At 44.3% G+C, this 20,499-nt stretch overlaps 1 protein-coding gene across 2 annotated transcripts in view; it reads left to right on the plus strand.

The window, feature by feature from the left end:
- LOC122941366 (oocyte zinc finger protein XlCOF6.1-like) overlaps positions 1 to 19,888 on the plus strand; it is a 76,882-nt gene extending 56,994 nt beyond the window's left edge. For both annotated transcript variants that reach the window (XM_044298567.1, XM_044298568.1), the window contains exon 5: positions 18,677 to 19,888. In XM_044298567.1, coding sequence (XP_044154502.1) covers positions 18,677 to 19,671 — 995 coding nt within the window. In that variant the 3' untranslated portion in view covers positions 19,672 to 19,888. The remainder of the gene's footprint in view (positions 1 to 18,676) is intronic.
- The last annotated feature ends 611 nt before the right edge of the window (positions 19,889 to 20,499 follow it).

Here is a 20,499-nt window from a genome sequence, read left to right on the forward strand (position 1 = left end):
GACGCACATCCCTTGCCTGGCGCATGTGCTGAATTTGGTGGTGCAGAAGTTCATTCACAACTACCCCGACATGTCAGAGCTGCTGCATAAAGTGCGGGCCGTCTGCGGGCCGTGTCCACCAAAGCACAGTTTTTGTTCTGGGTTGAAATACAATTCCCAACTTAGCAATTCCCTAAATCAGTAGTTTCTGCTGTATCAGGCCAAGTTTAAATCTATCCATAAAAGGGTACATTAGATTCAAGGTGCTGATATGGTCATCCTCAATAACTTCACAAGCTACAGTGCATTTCCAAGTCTAATTCTGTCCGTAAACGTATACCTGTCATCCAGCGCCTAAATAATAGGCCTACAATTTATATTCAGCTAAATCTGTGGTTACTGCTGTGCCTGAATTAGTGTAATACGGTACTTAAATAGACAGTGTTAGGTGCCTGTAAATAAAGGCCTGAATTTGAATTCAATACATTGGGCCAAATAATTTTTTTCTTATTGTTGTGAACGGTAACAATGAGGAAAATATCTAGTAAGGGACGCGGACGCGGACATGGTCGTGGTGGTGTTAGTGGACCCTCTGGATGTGCTGGGAGAGGACATGGCCGTTCTGCCACAGCCACACGTCCTAGTGAACCAACTACCTCAGGTCCCAGTAGATGCCAGAATTTACAGCGATATTTGGTGGGGCCCAATGCCGTTCTAAGGATGGTAAGGCCTGAGCAGGTACAGGCATTAGTCTATTGGGTGACCGAAAGTGGATCCAGCACGTTCACATTATCTCCCACCCAGTCTTCTGCAGAAAGCGCACAGATGGTGCCTGAAAACCAAGCCCATCAGTCTGTCACATCACCCCCATGCATATCAGGGAAACTGTCTGAGCCTCAAGTTATGCAGCAGTCTCTTATGCTGTTTGAAGACTCTGCTGGCAGGGTTTCCCAAGGGCATCCACCTAGCCCTTCCCCAGCGGTGGAAGACATAGAATGCACTGACGCACAACCACTTATGTTTCCTGATGATGAGGACATGGGAATACCACCTCAGCACGTCTATGATGATGACGAAACACAGGTGCCAACTGCTGCGTCTTTCTGCAGTGTGCAGACTGAACAGGAGGTCAGGGAGGAAGACTGGGTGGGGGACGATGAGGTCATAGACCCCACATGGAATGAAGGTTGTGCCACTGACATTCAGAGTTCAGAGGAAGAGGCAGTGGTGAGACCGAGCCAACAGCGTAGCAAAAGAGGGAGCAGTGGGCAAAGCAGAACACCCGCCGCCAAGAGACTCCGCCTGCTACTGGCTGCCGCCATCTGGGACCGAGCACCCCAAAGGCAGCTTCAAGGAGTTCCCTGGCGTGGCAGTTCTTCAAACAATGTGCTGATGACAAGACCCGAGTGGTTTGCACGCTGTGCCATCAGAGCCTGAAGCAAGGCATTAACGTTCTGAACCTTAGCACAACCTGCATGACCAGGCACCTGCATGCAAAGCATGAACTGCAGTGGAGTAAACACCTTAAAAACAAGGAACTCACTCAGGCTCCCCCTGCTACCTCTTCTGCTGCTGCCGCCTCGGCCTCTTCCTCCGCCTCTGGAGGAACGTTGGCACCTGCTGCCCAGCAAACAGAGGATGTACCACCAACACTACCACCTCCGTCACCAAGAATCTCCACCATGTCACACGGCAGCATTCAGCTCTCCATCTCACAAACATTCGAGAGAAAGCGTAAATTCCCACCTAGCCACTCTCGATCCCTGGCCCTGAATGCCAGCATTTCTAAACTACTGGCCTATGAAATGCTGTCATTCAGGCTGGTGGACACAGACAGCTTCAAACAGCTCATGTCGCTTGCTGTCCCACAGTATGTTGTTCCCAGCCGCCACTACTTCTCCAAGTAGTTCGCCACTACTCCTCCATTCTTTGCCTCCTGTAGCCTCCTCCTCCTACTCGGCTTCCTCCTCCTTTTCTTCCACCTGCTCATTTAGTCAGCCACACACCTTCACCACCAACTTCAGCACAGCCCGGGGTAAACGTCAGCCGGCCATTCTGAAACTCATATGTTTGGGGGACTGGCCCCACACCGCACAGGAGTTGTGGCGGGGTATTGAACAACAGACCGACGAGTGGTTGCTGCCGGTGAGCCTCAAGCCCGGCCTGGTGGTGTGCGATAATGGGCAAAATCACGTCGCAGCTCTGGGACTAGCCGGTTTGACGCACATCCCTTGCCTGGCGCATGTGCTGAATTTGGTGGTGCAGAAGTTCATTCACAACTACCCCGACATGTCAGAGCTGCTGCATAAAGTGCGGGCCGTCTGTTCGCGCTTCCGGCGTTCACATCCTGCCGCTGCTCGCCTATCTGCGCTACAGCGTAACTTCAGCCTTCCCGCTCACCGCCTCATATACAACGTGCCCACCAGGTGGAACTCCACCTTGCACATGCTGGACAGACTGTGCGAGCAGCAGTAGGCCATAGTGGAGTTTCAGCTGCAGCACGCACGGGTCAGTCGCACTGCGGAACAGCACCACTTCACCACCAATGACTGGGCCTCCATGCGAGACCTGTGTGCCCTGTTGCGCTGTTTTGAGTACTCCACCAACATGGCCAGTGGCGATGACGCCGTTATCAGCGTTACAATACCACTTCTATGTCTCCTTGAGAAAACACTTAGGGCGATGATGGAAGAGGAGGTGGCCCAGGAGGAGGAGGAAGAGGGGTCATTTTTTGCACTTTCAGGCCAGTCTCTTCGAAGTGACTCAGAGGGAGTTTTTTTGCAACAGCAGAGGCCAGGTACAAATGTGGCCAGCCAGGGCCCACTACTGGAGGACGAGGAGGACGAGGATGTGGAGGAGGAGGAGGATGAAGCATGTTCCCAGCAGGATGTCACCCAACGCAGCTCGGGCCCATCACTGGGGCGTGGCTGGGGGGAAACGCAGGACGATGACGATACGCCTCCCACAGAGGACAGCTTGTCCTTACCTCTGGGCAGCCTGGCACACATGAGAGACTACATGCTGCAGTGCCTGTGCAACGACATCAGAGTTGCCCACATTTTAACGTGTGCGGACTACTGGGTTGCCACTCTGCTGGATCCCTGGTACAAAGACAATGTGCCCACCTTAATTCCTGCACTGGAGCGTGATAGGAAGATGCGCGAGTACAAGCGCACGTTGGTAGACGCGCTACTGAGAGCATTCCCAAATGTCACAGGGGAACAAGTGGAAGCCCAAGGCGAAGGCAGAGGAGCAAGAGGTCGCCAACGCAGCTGTGTCACGGCCAGCTCCTCTGAGGGCAGGGTTAGCATGGCAGAGATGTGGAAAAGTTTTGTCACCACGCCACAGCTAACTGCACCACCACCTGATACGGAACGTGTTAGCAGGAGGCAACATTTCACTAACATGGTGGAACAGTACGTGTGCACACCCATCCACTTACTGACTAATGGTTCGGCCCCATTCAACTTCTGGGTCTCCAAATTGCCCACGTGGCCAGAGCTAGCCTTTTATGCCTTGGAGGTGCTGGCCTGCCCGGCGGCCAGCGTTTTGTATGAACGTGTATTCAGCACGGCAGGGGGCGTCATTACAGACAAACGCAGCCACCTGTCTACAGCCAATGTGGACAAGCTGACGTTCATAAAAATGAATTATGGATCCCACAGGACCTGTCCATCCCTTGTGCAGATTAGACATTTATAACTACCTCCCCTTAACCATATATTATTGTACTCCAGGCCACTTCCTCATTCAATACTTTTTTTATTTTCATTTTACCATTATATTGCGGGGCAACCCAAAGTGCCGGGGCCTAAATATCTGACAATGGCCTGTTCCAGTGGTGGGTGACGTGAAGCCTGATTCTCTGCTATGCCATGAAGGCTGATTCTCTGCATTGGGACCTCTCTCCTCTGTCTGGGTGCCGGGGCCTAAATATCTGACAATGGCCTGTTCCAGTGGTGAGTGACATGAAGCCCGATTCTCTGCTATGACATGAAGCCTGAATCTCTGCTATGGGACCTCTCTCCTCTCTCTGGGTGACGGGGCCTAAATATCTGACAATGGCCTGTTCCAGTGGTGAGTGACGTGAAGCCCGATTCTCTGCTAACACATGAAGCCTGAATCTCTGCTATGGGACCTCTCTCCTCTCTCTGGGTGACGGGGCCTAAATATCTGACAATGGCCTGTTCCAGTGGTGAGTGACGTGAAGCCCGATTCTCTGCTAACACATGAAGCCTGAATCTCTGCTATGGGACCTCTCTCTGGGTGCCAGGGCATACAAATATCTGGCAGTGGCCTGTTCTAGTGTTGGGTGACGTGAAGCCTGATTCTCTGCTATGCCATGAAGGCTGATTCTCTGCAATGGGACCTCTCTCCTCTGTCTGGGTGCCTGGGCCTAAATATCTGACAATGGCCTGTTCCAGTGGTGGGTGACGTGAAGCCTGATTCTCTGCTATGACATGAAGCCTGATTCTCTGCTATGACATGAAGCCTGATTCTCTGCTATGGGACCTCTCTCCTCTGTCTGGGTGCCGGGGCCTAAATATCTGACAATGGCCTGTTCCAGTGGTGTGTGACGTGAAGCCTGATTCTCTGCTATGACATGAAGCCTGATTCTCTCCTATGGGACCTCTCTCCTCTGTCTGGGTGCCGGGGCCTAAATATCTGACAATGGCCTGTTCCAGTGGTGAGTGACGTGAAGCCCGATTCTCTGCTATGACATGAAGCCTGATTCTCTGCTATGGGACCTCTCTCCTCTGTCTGGGTGCTGGGGCCTAAATATGACAATGGCCTGTTACAGCGGTGAGTGACGTGAAGCCTGATTCTCTGCTATGACATGAAGCCTGAATCTCTGCTATGGGACCTCTCTCCTCTATCTGGGTGTCGGGGCCTAAAAATATCTGACAGTGGCCTGTTCCAGTGTTGGGTGACGTGAAGCCTGATTCTCTGCTATGACATGAAGCCTGAATCTCTGCTATGGGACCTCTCTCCTCTGTTTGGTTGTCGGGGCCTAAAAATATCTGACAGTGGCCTGTTCCAGTGTTGGGTGACGTGAAGCCTGATTCTCTGCTATGACGTGAAGCCTGATTCTCTGCTATGACATGAAGCCTGATTCTCTGCTATGACATGAAGCCTGATTCTATGCTATGACATGAAGCCTTATTCTCTGCTATGACATGAAGCCTGATTCTCTGCTATGGGACCTCTCTCCTCTGTCTGGGTGCCGGGGTCTAAATATCTGAAAGAGGCCTGTTCCAGTGGTGGGTGACATAAAGCCTGATTTTCTGCTATGGGACCTCTCTCCAATTGATATTGGTTAATTTTCATTTATTTTATTTGTATTTTTATTAATTTCCCTATCCACATTTGTTTGCAGAGGATTTACCTACATTTTGCTGCCTTTCACACTTGCGGCAATGTGATCTGGCCGGCAGTTCCGTCGTCGGAACTGGCTGCTGGATCCGCCGATCTGGATGTGACTGAAAGCATTTGTGAGACGCATCCAGATGCGGATCCATCTCACAAATGCATTGCAAGAACGAATCCATCTCTCCACTTGTCATACGGATCTTGTATCTTTTTGCACATTTTTACCGGTGTGCACATGCGCAGACCAGAAGGATGGATCCGGCATTCCGGTATTTTGAATGCCGGATCCGGCACTAATACATTCCTATGGGGAAAAATGCTGGATCCGGCAAGTCTTCATTTTTTTCCGCCGGAGATAAAACTGTAGCATGCTGCGGTTTTCTCTTTTGCCTGATCAGTCAAAATGAACTGAACACCACCTGATGCATTCGGAACGGATTACTCTCCATTCAGAATGCATGGGGATATGCCTGGTCAGTTCTTTTCCAGTATAGAGCCCCTGTGACGGAACTCTATGCCGGAAATGAAAAAAGGCTAGTGTGAAAGTACCCTAAAATATTAAGTTTAAATCCCCCTTTCCCAATTCTACATATAAAATATATAAACAATAAATAAACATATTACATAGCGCTGCGTCCGTAAAGTCCAAACTATTAAATTATTTTAAAAAATCTATGCGGTGAGCGCCGTAACAGAAATAAATAAATAAAAACCATGCGATTCTGCATTTTTTTGTCACCCAAAAAAAAGGGTAGGACTGTTCTATTATGGGCCGAACGTTTCATAAAATGCGAAATGCACGCTGCTTTTTTTTGTGTGTTTTTTTTTTGGGGCGTGGTATTGAGTATCGCAATACTTTTTTATGGTGACGAAAGGGAATCAAGCATAGCGTTGTCACGGTACCAAAATTTTGATTCGGTTTCGATTTGGCGACTAAAAATTTAATTTGGCTCCTAAATTTTTTAATTTGAAGCCAATGGCTATTAGGTATTTTTTTTTTGTCTGGAGCACTGTGAGGGCTTATATTTTGCAGAACAAGTTGTACTTTCTAATGCCACCATTAATTATGGCATAAAAGGTAGTGGGAATCGGGGAAAAAAATCCAAATAGGGCGGAATTGGGAAAAAAAACGCAATCCCACCACCGTTTTACGGGTTTTGTTCCCATGGCGTTTTGCTTACGGCAAAACTGACCCATGCCCTTCATTCTCTGGTTAAGTACGATTACAATGATACCCCATATGTATAGGTGTAAATAGTGTAAAAAAATATAAAAAAAAATTATACTTAAAGGGGTTGTCCAAGTTATATGTATTGATGATCAATATCAGATCGGAGGGGGTCCGACACCCAGCACCCCCTCCGATCAGCTGTTTGAAGAGGAGACTCGCACGGTGTCAGCGCTGCCTCCTCTTCACTGTTTACCTTCTAGCCGTTGCATCTGCAGTGGTGAGCAGGTGTACACCCAAGCCTTCCTATTGAAATGAATGGGATGGCTTGGGTGTAATTACACCTGCTCACCACTGCAGATGCAACGGCTAGAAGGTAAACAGTGAAGAGGAGGCAGCGCTGACACCGTGCGAGTCTCCTCTTCAAACAGCTGATCGGAGGGGGTGCCGGGTGTCGGACCCCCTCCGATCTGATATTGATGACCTATCCTGGGGATAGGTCATCAATAAATATAACTTGGACAACCCCTTTAAGTCTACTGAGCTCTTTAGGGGCTCATTTTTTGCGGGACAATTCATAGTTTTTATTGATAACATTTTGGAGTGTGCATGACTTTTGGATCAAATTTTATTTCATTTTTTTGGGTAAGGGAAGCAATGAAAAAAATGGCAAATCGGCCATATTAACCCATTTTCCGTTACGCCATTCACAGTATTGGATTTTCTATTTTAATATTATGGGCGTTTTCGGTCGCGTGATACCCAGGATGTTTATTTTTATTGTTATTTAGGTATTTTTTTATTTTTTATTATACGGAAAGGGGGGTGATTTAAACTTTTATATATTTTTTTATACATTTTGTAACTTTTTTTTACATTTTTTATCATCATTTTAAGGCTCATAAATAATCTTATAAATATTGTTTTTGAATTTTTCATTTTGATCTATAAGCGATTTAAAAAATGACAATTTATTAGCATTTTGCTAATTTCTTATGTTGGCCTGCCATCTGGTGGCCAAAATAAGAATTGCAGCATTAATGTTCTAAATTTCTTCATAGAGATTCAACGCATGTACTGAAGTCCCGATTTGCCACACAGGGCTTCAGTACTAAACCCATAAGCTTACCACGATCGGCATTATTGCTGGTTGAGGTAATAACCGCAGGTCTCTGTTGTTTGAAACAGCAGAGACTTGTCGGCCATGACACCTGCTGCACGCGCGAGCGCCGCTAGCAAAAGGGTTAATATAGACAAATTACAAGACACAGGGTAGTAATACTAGTATATTTTTATGTAAATCGTGGAGACTGATGTGGTGATGTTAATAGCTCTGTAAGTGAAATCCAGGTGAGTGTCCCTTTAAAGGGGTTATCCAAGACTGAATAACCCCCACTGCAATGCCTGGACCTGCGACATTGTGCATATTTACCTGGCCTCCGATGCCAGTTTCCTCCCAGCTCGCTCCATGGCTATTTTCGCTGATCGGTAGTATAGCAGCTGTGCTTGGTATCGCTGAGCTGCGCCTAGGCCATGTGAACAATGAACGCGTTGTTACTCATCAGATACTGACAAGCTATCATGAGGATAGGTCATTTGTATTAAAGTCTCGGGAAAACCCTTTAATGAGAGTCAATTCACACAGGAATTTTACACTATTCACGAAGGGATGGAGTGCAGCCCCAGTGACCAGAGGAGATAGAAACATAGGTTTATCTGTATAGTGTTATTATTCCACCTTATCCAGGTTTCCAACAATACATTAGAGCCATCATTAACCCCTTTCAGCCACAGCCAGTTTCCCCTTCCTGAAATAGCCTAATTTTGCAAATATGAAGTTCACTTTATGTGGTATTAGCTTTGGAATGCTTTTAGTTATCCAAGTGATAAGAGAGATTGTTTTCACACAATGTATTACAACAACAATGGGTGACCTTGTTAAAGCTTAACTTTTAATCAACAATAGATATAAAATAATAGTCCATAAGTACAGTAATGGACAAGAATATGTGCTGCACAAATGTGCCTAAATTACCAGTGCTCAGTAAAAGAGGAACAGTCTTACCACAGTCTTTCAAAGTGGTGCCACCACTGGGGTCTCCATGATTCCAGTGCTGGGTCTCTGACACTTATCTTACCCTACTTGACCTGGGCTTATACCTGTCAGAGCAGCACCATGATCACCCTATTGAGGGTGACCTCAGTGGATAAATAAAACTCACCTGGGTATCCCTACCAATTTCCCTATGCAGCCTAGTGACTGCCCAACTTCGTCAATAGAGGTGGGGGGGGAGACCCCAGTGTCGGACCTGTTCGTCCCTATGCGTTTCTTTACTTTTAAGACAGATGATACCTCACAAAATAGTTATAGATTTTCTCATTCTCCATATGTCCACTTTATGTTGGCATCGTTTTTTATAAAAGTAATTTTATTTTTTAGGATGTTAGAAGGAAGTGACTTTGAGGGGCTTAGGGCACTTTCACACTTGCGTTAGAGGATTCTGGCAGGCAGTTCCGTTGCTGTAACTGCCTGCCGGATTCGGAAATCTGTATGCAAACGGATAGCATTTGTTTCCGGATGCGGATCCGACTGACAAATGCATTGAAATACTGGATCAGTCTCTCCGGTGTCATCCGGAAAAACGGATCCGGTATTTACTTTTTTTGCATTTTTAAGGGTCTGCGCATGCGCAGACTGGGAAACCGGATCCGTTTTTCCGGAACACTTGGTACCGGATCCGGCATTAATACATTTCAAGGGAAATTAACGCTGGATCCAGCATTCCGGCAAGTGTTCTGGAATTATGGCCGGAGAAAATACTGCAGCATGCTGCGGTATTTTCTCGGGCCAAATACCATAAGAGGGACTGAACTGAAGACATCCCGATGCAGACTGAACGGAATGCTTTCCATTCAGAATGCATTAGGATGAAACTGAAGCGTTTCTTTCCCCAGTATTGAACCCCTAGGACTGAACTCAATACCGAAAAACTTTAACGCTAGTGTGAAAGTACTCTCACATAATAGAAACTTCTCATAAATTACAAATTGCACCCCTTAATTTATACGAAACAGATTTTAGAAATTTTGTTAATCCCTTTGTGTTTCACAGGAATTAAAGCAAAACGGGGGTGAAATGTAAAATTTTTTTTTTTAGATTTTAAATTTTAGTCCATTTTTTTGTAACACGTCAAGGGTCAACAACAGCACAAACCTCAATATATCACCCTGATTTTTGCAGTTTACATAAATACCCATATGTGGTCATAAACTTTTGTATGGGCACCCAGTAGGAGGGAAGGAGCGTAATTTGGCATTTGGAGGTCAGATTTTGCTGGAATGGTTTTTGGGTACCATGTTGCATTTGAAGAGACCTTGAGCTACCTCTTTATTGGAAATGTCCAAAAAGTGAACCAATTTTGGAAACTAAACCCACAAGATTTTTTGAGCCTTGTATTGAGCTCTGTGATCACACAGTTGTTTCATAGAATTTAGAAACACTTAGGGCTGTTTCACAGAAGCGAGTCCATTGCGGGGATCACGCTGTGTGAGTGTGATCCTCTGCTCTGGACTTGCAGGAGCAAGGCATTATCATGATTTATAATGCTATGTGTCTCTGCTTGGCCTTATTTCTACAGAATCATACTGACAGCTTTATGTCACTATGAGTCTGTGGAAAAAAGGCCATGCAGAGACACATAGCATTATAAATCATGATAATGCTGTGCGCTCCTGCAAGTCCAGAGCAGAGGATCACACTCACACACGGAGCGTGATTCCTGCAATGGACTCGCTCGTGTGAAACAGCCCTTAGGTGTGAAAATGAAAAATTAAATTTTTACCAAATAATGTTGTTTTTTCTCTCCTGTCACCAGGGGTAACAGGAGAAAAAGCACCCCATGATTTGTTACCCATTTTCTCTTTAATAAAGAAACACCCTATATATGGCAGTAAACTGCTGTTTTGGGTACGCTGCAGGGTTCAGAAGAGGAAGATCATCGGAGCACCCAGAGTCTTCTAACAGCTGATCGGTGGGGTCTTGGGTGTCCAGACCCCTATCGATCTGATATTGATGTCCTATGCCTGATGCCCACATGTATTTCCGATCAACACCGCTCGACGAGCAGGCACCTAAATGCGACCCCCCCCCCCCCCCCCTCAGTGTAGGCGATCGCAGCAAACCACAGGTCAATTCAAACCTGCGGTTTGCTGCGTTTCCGGGTTATTCAGGTCTCTGGGGACCCGATAACCCGGAACAGGATCGTGATCGTGGTGTGGTAATACACCACCAATCACCATCCTTAGATCCTGAGAGGTGATGGTGACATCACCTCTTTGAATCACTCTCATTGGTCGGTTGGGCGGGCGGTTCATTCAAATCATCGCAGCGCTCCTCTCCTCCTCCTTTTCAGTCCAGAGCCCGAGGAGAGAGGAGCGATGCGTCGTGTCTCAGAGCCAGCACCCCCCGTCTGTTCAGAGCCCAGGATCCAGCCAGCACCCCATCTGTGCCCCAGCACCACCAGGTATTTAGGGAAAGGCTAGGGACAAGTAAGATTAGGCAGGGATATTTAGGGAAAGTTAGTTGAAGAAAAAAAATAAAAAAGTTTTGGTTGCATCACCCTAAATTGGGTGTCTGTGGTCCACAGCACAGCTGTGTGACCCTAGACCCCCCCAGGGGTGCTGCAGCTTGCCCCGCCCTCCTCCCCCCCACAACCTTTTTGGGGTGAAGGCAGTTTTTTACTTTTCCGCCAGTATGTTCCTTCTAAGCGGGCGAGGTATGGCGTAAAGCTGTACAAACTTTGTGAGAGTACCTCAGGGTACACTTACAAGTTTTGTGTGTACAGGGGCGAGATTCCCGTATTCAACCCCCAGAATCTCCCCCCACTCTGGGTGTTAGAGGGAAACTTGTGTGGGACCTTATGCACTCACTGCTAGATAAGGGTTACCACCTGTACGTGGATAACCTTTTTTTTTTTTTCATTAAACTTTATTGAGGGAAGAAAAAGAATGTACATGTACAGATCAAGTATCACAAGGACATTGTTACAGTATCATACTATTGAACTTAACCTGCAATAATCAGATAAGAATATATTCTGTACAAGTCATATTCAAAAAAGCTGAAATAACATTCCAGACTTTCCTCATTTTAGTATAATCCCCTCCCCCCCACCCCCCTCCCTTTCCCAATCAAACATAAACAGGAAAAATGACAATATCCCTTCCATAGATACTTATTCCATTTAGTGACCATTTGAGATAAAAATCTTTAGTATGCTTCAATGTTTTCACTCTAGTTCACGGATAGCTTGCCTAGGGTGCCTTTAGCCTGTTCCTCCAAATACCATAATGTACCACAAAATGGGAGCATTAATTCCCTTATTTCTTCTTGAGGAAGTACATGAATCACAAATTGCTTCCACTTGTGGAAAAATGCTTTCGTCATCTTCCCTTTATGTTTCTCTGTCTCCAGTCTATCCATGTATAGTATATACTTCATTGTACCAATCACTTCGTCTAAACTAGGAGTGGTGGGAAGTAACCAGTGTCGAAGTAGGCATTTCTTTATGGCCAATAAAAATAGATGTACTCCCTTAATTCCAATAGCTTGGTTTTGTTCTCCCTCCGGGCTTCTCGGAATACACTGGAATATGCAATGTTGTGGAGAAGGACTCACCTCTACTCTCCAGATTTCTTTAATAAACTCCCTACCCTGACTCCACAATTGGGAGATGTTTGGACATTCCCACAGACCATGAAGTAAGTTAGCCTTTGGGAGTTGACACTTAGGGCAACTCCTAAGGTAATGAGCAGGGGCATCCTTGTATGATAAATCAAATGCGTATGTAGCTTTATGAATAATACGAAATTGCATCTCTTTCCATGTCTCACTGCTAATAGCCTGTCTTACTGTACGTGGATAACTTTTATACTAGTATCTCCTTCTTCCAGTCCTTCGCCGCCAGATCCACGTCCGCTTGTGGGACCCTGCGGAAAAATCAACGCGCTCTCCCTACCTACCCCTCTAGGTACCTATCCCCAGGGGTTAGACCCGTGCCCTTACCACTGGGAACCTGTTGCTGGTCCGATATAAGGACAAGAGGGATGTCCTTGTTCTGTCCACAATTCATGGTAATGGCATCACCTCTGTCCCTGTGCGAGGTACCGCGGCAACAGTCCTCAAGCCCGATTGTATTGTCGACTACAATCGGTATATGGGAGGAGTTGATCTCTCTGATCAAGTCCTCAAGTCAAGTCCTCAAGCCATATAACGCCATGCGCAAAACCCGGGCATGGTACAAAAAAGTTGCGGTCTACTTGGTGCAGGTTGCCTTGTACAACTCTTTTGTGCTGTCCCGAAGTGCTGGCAACACAGGGACATTCCTACAGTTGTAGGAGGCTGTCCTCAAGGCCCTGATCTTTTCTGACCGGGAAAGAGCAGGCCGGAATACCTCGGGAACTGTAGGCGCCCGGATCGTCCCTGGCCAACACTTTAAGGTGTGGTCCCCCAAAAAGTGCAGCGTGTGTCACAGAGGGGGATACGGAAGGACACCACTACTCAATATTACACGTGCCCCGATCATCCGGGCCTCTGCATTATTGGTTGATTCAGGGTGTACCACACTTCCATGGAGTACTTAATTTATATCCCAATTTAGCCACTGACAATCGGATACAAAACTGGTTCTCAGACTTGAGACACTAAAACAAAAACAACAATTTTTCAAAAATATTATTTAGTAAAACAAAAAAAAAGTTGACATATTAGGTATTGCCGCGTCCGTAAGAATCTGCTTTATAAAAATACCCCCCCAACCCCTGAGATGAACACGATAAAAAATAAAAACGGTGCCGAAAAAGCTAAAGTGCAAAAAAAGGTATTTTTTGGTCACCTTACATCACAAAAATTGTAATAGCAAGCGATCAAAAAGTCATATGCCCCCCAAAATAGTGCCAATAAAACCATCCTCTCATCCCGCAAAAAATTAGCCCCTACCTAAGATAATCTGTTAAAAACTAAAAAAATGACTATGGAGATACTATAGTGAATATAGTGTAAAACATAATTTTTTTTTTAAAAAGTAGACATATTAGGTATCGCCGTGTCCGTAAGAATCTGCTCTATAAGAATACCCCCCAACCCCTGAGATGAACACAATAAAAACGGTGCCAAAAAAGCAATTTTTTTGCAAATTGTCCATTTTAATCTTTTTTTTTTCCCAATAACAAAGTAAGGGTTAACAGCCAAACAAAACTTAATATTTATTACCCTCATACTGCAGTTTACAGAAACACCCCATATGTGGTTGTAAACGGCTGTATGACCAAACGGCAGGGCGCAGAAGGATAGGAACGCCGTATGGTTTCTGGAAGGCAGATTTTGATGGCCTTTTTTTGGGGGCACCAAGTCCTATTTTAAGCCCCCCTGATGCACCCCTAGAATAAAAACTCCATAAAAGCGACCCCATCTAAGAAACTACACCCCTCAAGGTATCCAAAACTGATTTTACAAACATTGTTAACCCTTTAGGTGTTCCACAAGAGTTATTGGCAAATGGAGATGACATTTCAGAATTTCTATTTCTGGTAACCTTGCCTCACAAAAATGTAATATAGATAAACCAAAAATCATATGTACCCTAAAAATAGTCCCAACAAAACGACCACCTTATCCCGTAGTTTCCTAACTCGGGTCACTTTTATGGAGTTTCTTCTCCAGGAATGCATCAGGGGGCTTCAAATGGGACATGGTGTAAATAAACCAGTCCAGCAAAATCTGCCTTCCAAATACCACACGGCGCACCTTTCCCTCTACGCCCTACTGTGTGCCCGTACAGTAGTTTACCGCCACAGATGGGGTATTTCTGAAACTACAGAATCGGGGAAATAAATATAGCATTTTGTTTGGCTGTTAACCCTTGCTTTGTTACCGGAAAAAAATTGATTAAAATGAAATTTGAGAATTTAAATTTTTTGTCAAATTTTCCATCTCCATTTGCCAATAACTCTTGTGCAACACCTAAAGGGTTAACAAAGTTAGTAAAATCAGTTTTGGATACCTTGAGGGGTGTAGTTTCTTAGATGGGGTCACTTTTATGGAGTTTCTACTCCCTACCGTGTGCCCGTACAGTAGTTTACGGCCACATATGGGGTTTTTCTGCAAACTACAGAATCAGGGCAATAAATATAGCGTTTTGTTTGGCTGTTAACCCTTGCTTTGTTACTGGAAAAAAATCTATTGAAATGGAAAATTTGCCCAAAAATCAGAAATTTTATCTCCATTTGCCATTGACGCTTGTGGAACACCTAAAGGGTTAACTACGTTTGTAAAAATCAGTTTTGAATACCTCGAGGGGTGTAGTTTCTAGAATGGGGTCATTTTTGGGTGGTTTCTATTATATAAGCCTCACAAAGTGACTTCAGACCTGAACTGGTCCCTAAAAATTGGGTTTTTGAAAATTTCTGAAAGATTTCAAGATTTGCTTCTAAACTTCTAAACTTCTAAGCCTTGTAACATCCCCAAAAAATAAAATATCATTCCCAAAATGATCCAAACATGAAGTAGACATATGGGGAATGTAAAGTAATAACTTTTTTTGTAGGTATTACTATGTATTATAGAAGTAGAGAAATTGAAACTTGGAAATTTGCAATTTTTTTACTCATTTTTGGTAAATTTTGTAATTTTTTTTATAAATAAAAATTACTTTTTTTTACTTCATTTTACCAGTGTCATGAAGCACAATATGTGACGAAAAAACAATCTCAGAATGGCCTGGATAAGTCAAAGCGTTTTAAAGTTATCACCACTTAAAGTGACACTGGTCAGATTTGCAAAAAATGGCCTGGTCCTTAAGGTGAAATAAGGCTGTGTCCTTAAGGAGTTAAGTCCCACTTGATGGTATGATCGCTGGTACAATGCATTACAATACTTACTGTATAATAATGCATTGTAACTGTCAGTTTTACACTGACACTACGCCTGAATGGCATCTGTAGCTGGCAGACCTGGATGCCTTTGTAAGGCTTTCGGCTGCCATTGCAACCATCAGCATCGTGGGGCGGCGATGGGTTGAGAGAGAGAGCCACCTCCCTCTTTAACCACCTCAGCCCCCCTAGCTTAAACCCCCTTAATGATCAGACCACTTTTTACAATTCTGCACTACACTACTTTCACGGTTTATTGCTCGGTCATACAACTTAACACCCAAATGAATTTTACCTCCTTTTCTTCTCACTAATAGAGCTTTCATTTGGTGGTATTTCATTGCTGCTGACATTTTTACTTTTTTTTATATTAATCAAAATTGACCGAAATTTTTGCAAAATAAAGACATTTTTCACTTTCTGTTGTAAATTTTTTAAAATAAAACTACATTTCTATATACATTTTTCTCAAAATTTATTGTCCTACATGTCTTTGATAAAAAAAAAATGCAATAAGTGTATATTTATTGGTTTGGGTAAAAGTTATAGCGTTTACAAACTATGGTGCAAAAAAATTCATTTACGCACTTTCTGAGCACCTGTCATGTTTCCTGAGGTTCTACAATGCCCAGACAGTAGAAACAACCCAGTAGAAATTTAAAAAATAAAACTACATTTCTCTATACATTTTTCTCTAAATTTATTGTTCTACATGTCTTTGATAAAAAAAATGCAATAAGTGTATATTTATTGGTTTGCGCAAAAGTTATAGCGTTTACAATCTATGGTACAAAAATGTGAATTTACGCATTTTGAAGGAGCTCTGACTTTCTGAGCACCTGTCATGTTTCCTGAGGTTCTACAATGCCCAGACAGTAGAAACACCCCACAAATGACCCCATTTCGGAAAGTAGACACCCTAAGGTATTCGCTGATGGGCATAGTGAGTTCATGGAAGTTTTTATTTTTTGCCACAAGTTAGCGGAAATTGAATTATTATATTTTTTCTTACAAAGTCTCATATTCCACTAACTTGTGACAAAAAATAAAATATTACATGAACTCGCCATACCCCTCACGGAATAACTTGGGGTGTCTTCTTTCTAAAATGGGGTCACTTGTATTTTAGGGGCCCTAAAGCGTGAGAAGTAGTTTGGAATCCAAATGTGTAAAAATGCCCCAAGGTATTCCGTGAGGGGCATGGCGAGTTCCTAGAATATTTTTTATTTTTTTTGCACAAGTTAGCGGAAAATGATTTTTAATTTTTTTTCTTACAAAGTCTCATATTCCACTAACTTTTTTTTTTTTTTTTTTTTTTTTTACATGAACTCACCATGCCCCTCACGGAATACCTTGGGGTGTCTTCTTTCCAAAATGGGGTCACATGTGGGGTATTTATACTGCCCTGGCATTTTAGGGGCCCTAAAGCGTGAGAAGAAGTCTGGAATCCAAATGTCTAAAAATGCCCTCCTAAAAGGTACTCATTGGAATTTGGGTCCCTTTGCGCACCTAGGCTGCAAAAAAGTGTCACACATGTGGTATCGCCGTACTCAGGAGAAGTAGGGCAATGTGTTTTGGGGTGTATTTTTACATATACCAATGCTGGGTGAGAGAAATATCTCTGTAAATTGACAACTTTGTATAAAAAAAATGTAAACTTTGTCATTTACAGAGATATTTCTCACACACAGTATGGGTATATGTAAAAATACACCCCAAAACACATTGCCCTACTTCTCCTGAGTACGGCGATACCACGTGTGACACTTTTTTGCAGTTAAGATGCGCAAAGGGGCCCAAATTCCAATGAGGATTTCACAGGGCATTTTTAACCGCATTTGGATTCCGTGGGGGGTATGGTGAGTTCATGTAAGATTTAATTTGTTGTCACAAGTTACTGGAATATGAGACTTTGTAAGAAAAAAAACAATTTAAAAAATAAATTTCCGCTAACTTGTGCCCAAAAAAAAAAAAAAATCTTCTATGAACTCGCCATGCCTCTCAAAAGAAAAGGCATTTTCTATATAGTTCTGGCAATGTGCGGATCCACAAAATGCGGAAAGCACATTGCCGGCGTCTGTGTTTTACGGATCCGCAAAACACATATGGACGTCTGAATGGAGCCTTACAGGGGGGTGATCAATGACAGGGGGTGATCAGGGAGTCTATATGGGGTGATAAGGGGTTAATAAGTGACAGGGGGGTGTAGTGTAGTGTTTGGTGCTACTTGTGTCCTCTGGTGGTCGATCCAAGCAAAAGGGACCACCAGAGGACCAGGTAGCAGGTATATTAGACGCTGTTAACAAAACAGCATCTAATATACCTTTTTGGGGTTAAAAAAAAAACGCATCTACAGCCTGCCAGCGAATGATCGCTGCTGGCAGGCTGTAGATCAACTTCTTAGCTGCGCGTCGGCTCTCGCGAGATGACGCATTGATGCATCAAGGAGGAATAACCCGGCCGCCCACAGGACGCATCCCTGCGTTAGGTGGTCGGGAGGAGGTTAAATCACTAAGGTGTGGTGGTCAGCATTGACCTCTGTAACTGAGGGGTTAAAAGGCCGGCATTGGAGACACTGGCATTTACAGCAGGGGCCTGGGTGTCAATAACAGCCAAGCCCGAGCCCTGAACAGCTCTTGAGCCATCTGGTCGCTGCCCTGTACATGTATGGTGTGAAGCAGGAACTCTTTGCCTGCTGCACCATATATGTATGGTGGATGTCAGGAAAGGGTTAAATTGCCCTCCTTTTAATGAAAAAAAGATGACTTTCCTCATTCTGTGACTGTATACATTTCAAAGCCATTGGTCACAATTGGACCACAGCATCTGAGGGGTTATCACTGATCACAGACATTAGCCCTGGGTGTCTGCTGTGTGTAACACATGTCGTTAAGGGTTTATTTTATATAGGTATTCGCGTAACATTTTATAGATACACAGCCAATATATTTTTTAACTATGGGGGTCATTTATCAAACTGTAAAGTATAACTGGCTTACTTGCCCATAGCATCCAATCAAATTCCACCATTCATTTTGGAGAGCTGCTTTGGAAAATGAAAGGAGAAATCTAACTAAGCCAGTTCTACTTTATACCAGTTTGATATATGACCTCCTATATATCATACAACCCAAACAATGTCTTTTTTTCTGATAAGACATTCACTTTAAAGGCATCTACTGTTTCAATTTCATCTGTTTCCACCTAACATTACATTTTTTTTTCCCCTAGAAGAGCACAAACAATGGACCCTATCGGACAGACATCTTGAGTCATCGTCAGACAATGAATTGGATGGTATTGATGTTGCCCAAGAATCTGCTGAAGAACATCCTGTTACAGAATTCTCTCCAGCTTATGATGACTCCATTATTGCATGCAGAGTACCTCATATAGATAGCATGTTTCAGTGTCTTCCTCAGAACACAAACTTAATGTCCAAACAGAATCTCTATGTAACCGAAAAGCAGTTTCCGTGTTACACATGTGGGAGAACCTTCGGCCAGAAAGCCACACTCATCAGGCATGAGAGAATCCACACAGGGGAGAAGCCATTTGCCTGCTACGAGTGTGGAAAATGTTTTACCCAGAAATCTGATTTAGTTGTCCATCAGAGAATTCACACCAACGAAAAACCATATTCCTGCCTGCAGTGTGGCAAATGCTTTACCCAGAAATCAACATTGGTTGCCCACCAGAAATTTCACACCAGAGAAAAACCATTTCCTTGCCCTGATTGTGGGAAATGCTTCACCCGGAAGTCTGATATGAGCAAACACCAGAGGATCCACACTGGAGAGAAACCATTCACATGTTCTGACTGTGGGAAATGTTTCATACGGAAACCAGATCTGGTAAAGCATCAGAGGATCCACACAGGAGAAAAGCCATTCATCTGTTCAGAATGCGGCTCATCCTTTACTCATAAGCCAAACCTTGTTGCCCATCAAAGAATTCACAAGGGTGAAAAACCATTTTCTTGTTCACACTGCGGAAAATGCTTTACCCAGAAGGCCAGCCTTCTCGACCATCAGAGGATACATACAGGGGAGAAGCCATTCTCCTGTGCAGAGTGTGGGAAGTGTTTTACCCAGAGGTCCATCCTCTTCAAACATCAGACTATTCACACAGGGGAGAAGCCATTCACATGTTGTTATTGCGGGAAATGCTTCAAGCTCAAGTCTGACATTGTCCGTCATCAGAAAGTACACATGCATCTGCACTGATAATCCAGAGGGTTTTATAATTTATATGTGGGAAGTAACAAACAAGTGGCCCCAAAACTTTGGACTTGGGTCTGATGAGACCATCTTGAAGAGAACTGTGAAACTCATTCTAGTTGATTTTTGTTTTAGGATTATTGTACTAGTATTATTAGGCTTGCTAACTTAGGTTACTTTCACACTCACGTTTTGGGCAGATCCGTCATGGATCTGCAAAAACTGATCCGTTACAGTAAAGGTCCATTCACACGTCCGTGGTGTATTGCGGATCCGCAATACACCCGACCGGCACCCCCCATAGAACTGCCTATTCTTGTCCGCAATTGCAGACAAGAATAGGACATGTTCTAAATTTTTGGGGTAGCCGTGTCCTGGAAGTTCGGGGCCACGCTCCAGAAATGCGGATGCGGAGAGCACATAGTGTGCTCTCCGCATTGATTCCTGCCCCATTGAGAATGAATGGGTCCGCACCTGTTCCCGATATTGCGGAACAGATGCGGACCCATTTGCGGACGTGTGAATGGACCTCAATACAACCGCATGCATCAGTCATGAACGGATCCGTTTGTATTATCTGTAACATAGCCAAGACGGATCAGTCATGAACTCCATTGAAAGTCAATGGGAGACGGATTTGTTTTCTATTGTGTCAGAGAAAACGGATCTGTCCCAATTGACTTACATTGTGTGCCAGGACGGATACGTTTGGCTCATTTTCGTCAAGCGGACAGCAAAATGCTGCAGGCAGCGTTTTGGTGTCCGCCTCCAGAGCAGAATGGAGACTGATTGTAGGCAAACTAATGCATTCTGAGCGGATCATTTTCCATTCAG

The sequence above is a fragment of the Bufo gargarizans genome, chromosome 6, assembly GCF_014858855.1.
Source record: "Bufo gargarizans isolate SCDJY-AF-19 chromosome 6, ASM1485885v1, whole genome shotgun sequence".
Lineage (NCBI taxonomy): Eukaryota > Metazoa > Chordata > Amphibia > Anura > Bufonidae > Bufo > Bufo gargarizans.